The sequence below is a fragment of the Notolabrus celidotus genome, chromosome 18 (assembly GCF_009762535.1).
Source record: "Notolabrus celidotus isolate fNotCel1 chromosome 18, fNotCel1.pri, whole genome shotgun sequence".
Taxonomy (NCBI): domain Eukaryota; kingdom Metazoa; phylum Chordata; class Actinopteri; order Labriformes; family Labridae; genus Notolabrus; species Notolabrus celidotus.
The window spans coordinates 11,671,028-11,681,853 of NC_048289.1; the positions used below are offsets into that span (position 1 = coordinate 11,671,028).

General features: G+C 37.4%; 1 protein-coding gene across 5 annotated transcripts; it reads left to right on the plus strand.

Moving 5' to 3' along the window:
• Nucleotides 1–3,977: 3,977 nt before the first annotated feature.
• Nucleotides 3,978–9,538, plus strand: pvalb9 (parvalbumin 9). 5 transcript variants are annotated; one of them, XR_004634756.1, is made up of 6 exons: nt 3,978–4,226; nt 5,560–5,627; nt 6,177–6,309; nt 6,646–6,755; nt 9,140–9,239; nt 9,361–9,538. XR_004634756.1 is itself a non-coding variant. In XM_034708323.1 (5 exons), the coding sequence occupies exons 2-5, from the start codon at nt 5,567–5,569 to the stop codon at nt 9,163–9,165; spliced, it is 330 nt and encodes a 109-aa protein (XP_034564214.1). In that variant the 5' UTR covers nt 3,978–4,226; nt 5,560–5,566; the 3' UTR covers nt 9,166–9,538. The 5 variants fall into 5 exon arrangements, 3 of the variants coding, with proteins under 3 accessions (XP_034564214.1, XP_034564215.1, XP_034564216.1); XR_004634757.1 differs by having other exon boundaries at nt 9,140–9,222; XM_034708323.1 differs by having other exon boundaries at nt 9,140–9,538.
• Nucleotides 9,539–10,826: the final 1,288 nt, after the last annotated feature.

The following is a 10,826-nucleotide window of genomic DNA, read 5'->3' on the forward strand; positions in this document are numbered from 1 at the left end:
ATAACACAAAGATAAAACACAACCAGTAAATGACTATCTTATCTATCTTATCTTATCTTATCTTATCTTATCTTATCTTATCTTATCTTATCTTAACTTAGTTGACCTTGAGAAGACAACCCATGAGCTACATCTATAAAATGCACTAAGGATAAGACAGATAACTTAATTCAACTGTACCTATTGTGCCAGGTTTTCTGAAAATCTTGATGATACCGAGGTGAAATCATGTAAAATTAAGTCTTTCTGACAAGTCATAATAACAAGTGAAAACAATGCTTAAGGCTAAACTTTCAGCCAAAGCGCTAATGCTTACTAGTATGCTATTACTAAGCATAGATGACGGAGTAAGTAAGCAAAGTGACACAGCAGTTTGTAATGTGCAATTAACAAAATAGGCCTACAACATTTTTACCTAGAGATCGAAAGGTCAGCTGATATTAGCTTACAACAGAAAACCTGAATGCGTCAAACTGACCAGCAGTGTTTTAGATTCCTCATTTGTAAAAGGAAAATTTGGACTTTTAATTCCTCCAAAGTTAAATTAAATACCTTCAGAAGTTGTCTCACAATTCTCCCAGCAGGAAAGTTTATTTCAAACTGCTATTGATAGTCGTGATATAAACATCAGTTCGGAGAGAGATAATAATAATAATAATACATTTTATTTAAAGGCGCCATTCTCGGCACTCAAGGACACCAAGGAGATCTCGAATGTCCACACTACCCCTCCCCACCAGATTTCCCCTAATTTTCGTGCACGTTCTATGAGGAAGTAGTCAATTGGCTGATTCCCAGCCAATCAGGACGACGTAGTAGGGGCCGCCACTCGACCAAGCAGGACAGAGGGTCGAAGAGTAGCTCTGATTGGTTCGTGATGACGGGAACGAGGGGAATAATAACATTGCTTGATTCAAAGGCATTGGAAAGCACAGAGATTTTGCAATAGTCTCAAATTACTTCACTTACAGATTAGTACCAATGGGTTTTATGACCTTTGCGCCAGACCCAGCAGGGAAAAAAGTACAGTTTTTTACACCATACCTACCAAGAGCAGCTTTAAGGTCGTAGCTTCTTCTTTTTAACCCTAATGCACCAAACTCATTAATCCATCTCTTATCTAAAACATTAGCAGCATAATCAATGATTTCAAGTTTTAATCTCCCTGCCCATCCTGCTCAAAGTAGGGCTCTGCATCAACAGGAAATAGCCACAAGATGGCGCCCGTGGTCACTAAATAACCACACACTCCATGTAGATAACCCACAGTGAAGTCAGAGGCCTGGCAGATTTTATGTGCCCTGTTGCCCTGTAAGCTTACTATTCAAATAGCCTAAAGTTTTTCTGAGCTGTGACTTCATTTTTTAATTTTTCAGTATTTCAAGAAATCAAAAGATACAAAAAATGCTGTGACACACCTAGAGTTAAATCCCAGGTTCACTGCAAGTGATAGTTTAAGAAATAATGAGATTTATTCCCATGGTTCTTGTTAAAAAAAAAAAAAAGTCTCTCCTCGGTTACTTCATTAGTGCTGACTGAGTTCAGTGAAGAGGCTGCTGCATCTGATGGTTTCAAGGGGATTTTTTGCAGACTACCAACACATCACACATTGGCTTCTTGTCATGGCGACCAAACAATTCCACCCCTTCACAACCTCATCAACCTTTAGTCATGTGTGCATTTACCTGTTCAGTTTTTCCATCTGAATAGAGAAATGTCACTCAATATACTTTCCTTTGGCACATGGATAAATGCAGAGTGTGTTTCTAAGTCGAATGACATGGTTACCTGTTTAAACAGCAGTGGTAGCTTACACATGCCCTGAGTGCACATTCAGCCAGAGGTCTCTGTTTTCTCTTGAAAATGACCCATATCAGCAGGGCTGTCTCTAGCCAATTTGGGGCCCTAGGTGGGACTAATATTTGGCGCCCCACAAATTACACTTACTATAGGAAAAGCAGTTTGTGTGTTACGAAGTATCATTTTAGATAGCAGATATCTGATACCTGATGATCCCAAGTAGCAACCAGTTTCCTTGATGTTTCAATGGAAATGGTAATTCTGTCACATACATGAAACTGTAAAGATTTAGCACAATTTACTTCATATGGCTAAACTATAGACTGTATAAATATGGACGTAGTATCCATGACGTCACCCATCTGTTCCTGAGCACTGTTTTGAAGCCAATTGTTGGCGGCAGCCATATTGGAAATGCGGAACTCAACCAGGCATAGTGTGACGTAAAGAGGCGGAGTTTGGGCCTCCTAGCCAATAGCTATGTGTTCCCGTCCGGGAGTCAAGTCAGTCATGTCCTTATTTGGGCAAAACCTTGTAATCTTAATATCTTCTGAACCTTCGCGTTAGAAAAAACATTCCACCCCCCATACAATGTGTGCCGATAGAGAAATTAGTTACGTAGAGCCAAGCCGTTTTTTGAACCAGACTGTAAACATGTTTATTAATGCTGTAAAGATCGTCTTTTTTTAATTGCTGTCTATGTGGTTTCCGGTGTTTCTGCAACCAGCCTCATGCGGATTCTCGATGAATTGCAGTTTATAACACTTTTGCATGGGCTTCATAGTTTGAGACCGGAGGTTGTCGTTGGGCTAAACACAGGATCCCAGAGTCTGGGGGTACACAAGGACGAGTTGGTTTGTTGAGTGTGGCGAACATTAGCAGAGGTAGCATCCCCAGCCTGCCGTCCTCCTTGGGGGGTTTACCACATGACTGTTCTGGTTAACATTGCTTAGTGGTTTTAAACCATGACACAGCCTACATACAACTTTATCTCCATTTCCTAGATTAAAAACCTTACCAAATCTCACCGGGAGACGCCATCTGTCATCTGTGCGTGTTTACATATACTTGACAGAACCTGTGACTGGCCTACGATTATATAAATATCAGTAATTAGTTTTGATGACCAGTAATTCTAGTGCTTACAAGCAATGGTAATGACATTAATCATTTAGTCGACAAACACACATCCCCAATCATCCCTTGAGTTAAAAAAGCCCATAACAAACATGCAAATAGGCTTAACTTGCCTCATTAGTGCAAGTAATAGTAGCATGGCATGTCATGTCATGTCATGATCTGGCCTATCACTGTCTGTTCGGCCTTTTACATCATCAGAAAAATGATCCTATTATAATGAGAAAATAAGCTTTGTAATCTCTTTACAATGAGATAAATGAATCTGTTATCATGGAAAAACCAGCGATATTATCCCTACATAATGATAAAAAAACAATTTGAGGTCCTCAAGTAAAACAAACTGAATTGGACTCCTTTCACTGAAACAGAGTCAACAAAATGTATGGGCGTATATATGCATTCGCCTCCATAATTGCTTTCATCTCAACAATCTCAACCAAACACTGCATTTTTCTTTTTGGTATATCCTTTATTGTAACTAAAATGTATTTATAAATTTGAAATTTTTAGTGCAGGATAATAATTTTATTCCATTAAGTAATAATGAAATTTCTTCCTCCCCATGTACTCTTTTGAAACTGGACACCACAATGGCACTTTATATAAAATACATTAATGTTGTGAGAAAAGTTACTAGGTTAAGCTCTTGGTTAAAAAAAAAAAACACCAAAAAACATTGAAACATGAGTTTTCCAGTCTATTTATTTACTGAAAAAGCTTGCAATATCAGTTTAATGTAAGATTACTAAAGAGGGGGAAAAAATCCCTCACCCTTGCTGAGTCATAAGATGATTTATGGCCTGCTGTTGTCTATGGTCATCTGAATTTAGGAGATTATTCCCTAAAACCAAAGAGAGAAAAGGGGGGCAGATTAAATTTGAGATGTCTGTAAGCCTCCACGTGCACCTGCACAGAGAATGGGGGAGAGAGAGAGAGAGAGAGAGAGAGAGAGAGAGAGAGAGAGAGAGAGAGAGTATGGGGGGGAGTAAAAATGTATCACGAGGGGAGCGTTGATTTGACCACAAACCACAGTTTTATGACAGGAGGCGGAGTAGAGAAGGATAGAGTAGAATAGTAAAGGTTAATTGAGCAGGTGCATAGGTGAGCAGGTGAGGAACTCGAGAAGGAGGCGGCCGGCTGCAGGAACATATGATCCGCAGAAAGGTTGGAAACTGAAGCATCCACCCGGCGTATATAACAGTGAGCCAGCTGTCTGAGCGCACCACAAAGCCTTAACCAGTGCTGCTGCTTTGGACCTGGACACAGAGGACACCGAGACAACAGCGGTGAGTCGCACATCTGCAGGAGGGGAATACAGGTGTTGGCTATGTCTTCAGCCTCCCTTAAGAAGTTTGGTGGGAAATGGAACTATTCCTTTTGGAAATAATTCTTTTTTTTTTTATATATATATATTTTCATTTAAAAAGGCCTAACTTCATGTAGAAGTTCTTTGTTAGCTTATGTTTTTGATAGACAGTACTTCAAATTTCTGACTTGAAGGAACTGAGCGAAGAACAGCTTGTATGTTCAATCAATAACAATGGATTTTCAATTCAGCAAACTTAATTTAAGGACAGCTAGGACTATTTTTTATTGACTTCATATACAAAATATTTAAAAATTCCAATTTAAAGCATTATGTAAAAAATATACAAGTATATTTACCCTCACCTAATGTTTACTGATAGCTTTCTTTTTTTTTTTGTTGCAAAAATTGACCTTTAAAAATCTTTAAAGCATTTTATCTAAAATACACAAAATATACAGAGGATTTCACCATAACCATAAGGCAAACTTCTTTGGTAGGCATAGGACTGTTTTGGTTGTTTTTATGGATGGGGAGCAGAGGAAGATGTCTTGACATTTTCTACTGACCGATTATTGTGTTTTATCAGTCTGAAATATGATGGTTTCAGAAGTCGAGTTGATGCCCAGGCTGCGGTGATTACTCAGAGGCTCTTTTTTTCCCAAAGGGATCCAGAGATCTAAAAATATCAAAACGATAAAAAAAAATTGATATTGCTGTCGAGGGTTGAAAAAAGATTATATTAACAAAATAAAAAATATATAATCCCTGGTTCCACCCTACTCCAAACAGCGATAATTTCTGCACAGTCCCTCAGTGCCAATCATCTTGTGCAGCCTGGCCCAAAACAATTAAATAATTCAGAGTTCCAGCAGTTCAGAGGCCACCAGGGGAAATCAAATCCTTGAAGATAAAAACAAGTTTGTAAATATCAAATGTGTGGTCCATGTAAACACTAAATAACATGTGAACTCTTTAAATTAAGTTTGTGCTGTCATTTAGTTTTTAGAGATTTTATCTGACATTGCAGCTCCATTTGCAGAATAATAATCACAACTGGAGTTATTTTTTGGGATCATCATATTAACCTTAATACATCTGCAAATACAAAACAAGTTAATCCAGCATTACACAAAAAATGGGAATAAATCACTGAGTGATGTGTGTCTGAGAGAGAGAGAGAGAGAGGGAGAGAGAGAGAGAGAGAGAGAGAGAGAGAGAGAGAGAGAGAGAGAGAGAGAGAGAGAGAGAGAGAGAGAGAGAGAGTCGGAAAATTATGTGATTAAGTTACCGAGCCCTCTTTGACCCGACAGGACCAACATGTCGCTCACCTCCATCCTCTCAGCTGAGGCCATTGAAAATGCTGTCAAGGACTGTCAAGGTAGCAACCCTGCACACACACACAAACCCACACCCACCCACACACACACACACACACCCACACCCACACACACACACACACACACACACACACACATACATACATACACACACACACACACACATATAACTCCTCAGTCCACTACATCAACATTAAGACAACACCTTGACACAACTAATTACATGAAGCTAGCTAGATTTGTGCATTAAAATGATTGAGCACAGATTCCTAATTTTACTTTTTAATCATTGTTGTGTTCATTCACTCTTAGATCATCCCTCTCTGACAAATGTAGCTCATAATCTTCTTTGCAATGCGCTGTTTCCGATAGCGTACAGCCTGCCTGCACTAAAGTCACATCCAGTTTCAACTGAATGACAATAAAATCTAAATGTATCTGCCGGACTTAAAAGATAAAAACATGGGACAGCAGCTTCATGCTGTTTTAATCTCCATCCTCTTCCCAATGGACTTGTGGACTGATAGGCCAGCTTTAACACATCCTGTTTAACCTTGCTTCCATTTACTTCTTTTTTATTCTCCTTTAAGCTCCAGACTCGTTCTCCTACAAAAAGTTCTTCCAACTTTGTGGGCTGTCCTCAAAGACACCCCAGGAAGTCAAAGATGTTTTCCAGATCCTGGATGAGGACAACAGTGGCTTCATCGAGGAGTCAGAACTCAAGTTTGTGAAAACAATATTTTGAAACAAATATTTTACTTGCAAAACCCTCATTTTGATATCAAATTATCTGCACAAGTTGCAGAGCTAGATGTACGATTAGTGCACAGAGAGATTCAGCACAGTGGTATCATTGAGACAGCACCATCAGGCCTCTTCTAATAATCCCGGATGACATAATTCCCCTTTGTTTTATTGCGTGCAATTTAGGAATTAGTGGTGTTATGTGTATTTAAATGTGTGTCAGTGAACAGACAACTCAAATACTAACAACAGATGTTTGGTTTGTGTGTGAATGTGTGTGCCTATGTTTGTATATTTGTGTGTTTGTATGTCTAGGTACTTCCTACAGAGGTTTGTCCCCGGGGCAAGGACCCTGACTGAAGCAGAAATGAAGAGCTTCATCTCAGCAGCTGATGATGACAGTGACGGCAGAATTGGAGCAGACGGTATGTATCTGATTTCTTAGATTGCACACTCATTAAGTCAGCAGATGATGTTATGTCATTGGCCAGACCAAATCTCAGGGAGCAGAGCCAGAGAACCACCAACTGTCTAAAGAGAAGAAACCTTATTGCAGCTTAGTGGGATTTGAGTTCAATGAAAAATGTATTAATGGCAATTTTGCATCAGAAGCCAGTGAAAACTACACTTTGCATATGAGTAATGGAGTAGTTTGCATCATCCAATCACCATATTAACTAAATACCCAATATGCATTAACATTGTTCAATATTGGGATAACCATATGAAGTGTTTAGATTGCATTTTAGCTGTAACTCAGTTTTTATATCTATCTGTGTTTTTTTGTGTTTGACACAACACCTGCGTTGGCTAAATGTTTCTCCTGAATCAGAAAAAAAACCTTAAAAGCATTTCTTTCTCACCATTAAATTGCCACCAGTTAATTTGAGAGTAACTGATAGGTTGCTTTAGCTTCATCTGACTGCATCAAATGGTGTCAAAGCATGGCTAGTTTTATACTCAGGCCTCAATTTAAACAGTGAAATGTAAACATGATGGGTGAGAAATGTATCATGATAAATTCAGACTTTAGCTTTGTTTATTCAGAAAGCTCATATCCTGACAATGATAAAATTGATATTCCCTGTTCAGCTCTAGTGCCTTATGTAGAGTTGTTGTTGTGAATGAAAAAAATGTGTATCAATTGATTTTGCTATCACAGTTCCCAAAGTTGGTTTATTGTGTTATCAACGAATCGTTATGTTTGGATTTTTTGTCTTTTTTTCATCCTTTTTTAATCATTTATTTAATTAAGCAAGTGTTGCTCTTTCTGTAGGAAAAACTAAAATCCCATATCTGTCGCTGCTCTTTACTGTGTAAAAAGACACAATCTTCAGTTTTTAAATTATATTTTGAACCCTTTTTTTCTTGCACTTATTTATGTTAAAGGAGCTTAATGTTTGAATTGATTTTGGCGCCCCCTGGGGACAAATCCGTATTTGCTGATTCTGTACAGTTGAATCTGTGGTCTTTTTAAAAACAGACTTGTCGTTTTGTCTTTTTTATTCTTATTTTTTCAATAAGTTATATTTTTGGGGGCATTTTCCCTTTATGAAAGGTCAGCTGAAGAGAGACAGGAAATGTGGGGAGTAGAGAAGGGGGAAGACACGCAGTGGATGGTAGTGGTCGGGAATCAAACCGGCAACCTCTGTGGCAAGGACTATAGCCTCTGTATTGGGGCGCTTGGACCACTAGGCCACCAGCGGCCCCACACCTTTTGTCTTTTAACAGTCTAATGTAACATCTATTAGATATTTGTGCAGTGAAACATGGTTTAAAAGGCCATTTTAGCAGCTTGCTCTAAGCCAATTTGTCTGACACCTAACCCCACCTATTTTACATTAAAAATAACTATGAAGAAAAAGCCACTCTTCTTGTTAATGGTCTCCTTTGCTTTTTAAGCTCTTAAAGAGACATCAATAATAGTTTTTATCTGTTTCACAACCTGATACAAACTCCTCACTGGAGCTTTAATGTCAAATTTGCAACCAGAAAAATAATTACAAGAGGAAAGTCTTTGATGAAACATAATAAACTGGGGTTTCTTCAGTGATCCAGTCAAGATTTAAGCAGTTTTCAACATCATCACTTTGTACGCCCTCAGTTAAGTTTGCTGACCAAGTGCATGAGAACACATAAATATGTGAAATTATAAAATGTCAATCTGGCATAACATGAAAAATTATTTCAATTACTGCATCAATGAGGCCAGGTGGCATATTGCTATGATGTGTGGGGTCGAGATATCTTCTACAGCAGATGGAGTTTACTAATCATGCAGTCAGTGGACGTAACTCAAAACACATTAGCATTCTCACTGCAGCGATTTGGATCTTTTGAGCTGAAAATGAATCAGTGAATCAAGATTATTTTTAAAGCTTATTTAGTAAAGAGAGTGTTTGAAATGGAATTAGTTTATTCAAAATATTTGTTGAATCGTGCTGTTTCACGTTTATCAGAGTCGATAACATCTGCATGCAGTCATGACCTCTAAAATCCTGTCCCTGTTTTCCCTGTCCTCTAGTTACGAGCAATATTTGAGCTCAGCTGTCTTACATAATAGGATAAAGGATTTGGACAATCCAAAAGAGATTATTTTAGTCTGTATTTGTTTATATTTTCCAGTGCTCGGTCATTTAAAGGTTCAGAGGTGATCCCTGTGTCAATCATACATATAACAGTTCAGCATAAGGTTGAAATTTGCTTGACTGTGGTGAGTAGAAGGCAAGGAGCAAAAAGGTCTAGACTGTTATTTAGTGATTGCGTTTGCAGATGATTTATTGCTATTTCTATGATTTTCTTTTGCCAGAATTCCAGACTATGGTCCTGTCCTGAGTTTGATTCACAGAAAGAGCTCAAGTCTGCAGATCAACAGCCCCCACCTGACCTCTGGTGTCCTTCTGTTCTCAGTTATTGATTTTCTACTAAAATCTACTGAATAATTTTGAAATGACGTTTTGTCAATTTACAAAGACATAACTTTTAGTTTGTCTGTCCTCTGTGTTTGTCCATGTTTTCTTTTCTGTGTAGAGCCCACCCCTGAAAATCAACAAGAAGAACACATGTGGAAACTAAGATCACCTCTTAAAGATGTTCTCTGTATAAAATATATGAGATAGATGAAAAAAATGCTATGAAAACTATGTGTGGATTGTACAGTATGATAAAGATCATCAAAAGAATAAATAAAATGTCTGAAAGCAAACAATAAAATGATCATGAAAATATTTGTTCATTGAATTAGTCATCATTTGCCACTTTCAACTCTTCATGCAATACTATGTTTTAGCTGAGGTAGTAACATTTTTATTTTTCCTTCATATTGAATCCCATGATTTGATATAGCAGAAATAGAAGCACAATTTCGTCACTCACACGACTTTTGATATAAAGATTCAATTGATGGTGATAAGTGTAGGTTACTAAGAAAGTGTATACTGTCCTATCAGAGTGTCTACTTAAAATGCTAACTAAACATTTTTGGCTTGGATATTATTTAAATTATGTTTTGAAATATGGAGAACTTGTTATAAAACATAATGCGCATTAAAGAAAAGTAAAGAGGTAATTTTCCAAAGGAATGAATTGGAACATTCAAGTAACATATGATATATACAGTTCAAATAGGAATTGCTGTCATTGCTTAACTATTGGAATTGAATAATGACTATTTTTCTTGTAAAATGAGGGATAGAAGACAGGTAAAAAGAAAAACCTGACTGACACCTAATGAGTACCACTTGTCCAATATAGTAGTTCCAGTAGTGGACAGTAACAAAGTAGATTTACTTGAGTACAGTACTTAAGTAAATTTTTTGAGTATCTGTACTTTAATTTAGTATCATTTTTTGGGGGAACTTATTACTTTTACTACATTCAGAAGACAATTATTGTACCTTTTACTCCACTTCATTTCTATCAATGCTCTAGTTACTCACTACTTTAGCTTTGAAGTTAGCTCATGAATTTGTGGAGCAAACACAGAGCAAATTTCACTCAGAACAGGCTGTTCATTTAGAGGTGGTAATGATGGCTATAATTCTCCACCTGAGCACCCATGGCCATATCTTCAGCCCGTGTTAGAGGTTTTTGAAAGGAAGAATGATACATAATGTTTGAAATGTTCTCCCTGTTTCCCACTCTGCCCAAACATACAAAAATTAATTGTCCAGCCTGAGAAAGTGTGTTGAGCTACGTAACATTTCTTTCATTCCAGATCAACATTTCAAACTCAGTTGTCTGTGCTTGGAGTAACTTAGTTTCTATTTTTATTCCATGGTATAGTTTTTAGAGATTTCAAGTAATGGTTTCTAAATAAACATGATGTAACTGAATGTACTCCTATGTATTCTTGACGGCATTCATGTATTGTCAAAATACAAAGTTTGGGGATTTTTTAAGAAGTACTTTGATTACTTAAGTATTTTGAAAATGAAGGGCTTCAGTACTTTAACTCAAGTAATAATTTGACAGAGCAACTTTCACTTGTATCTGAA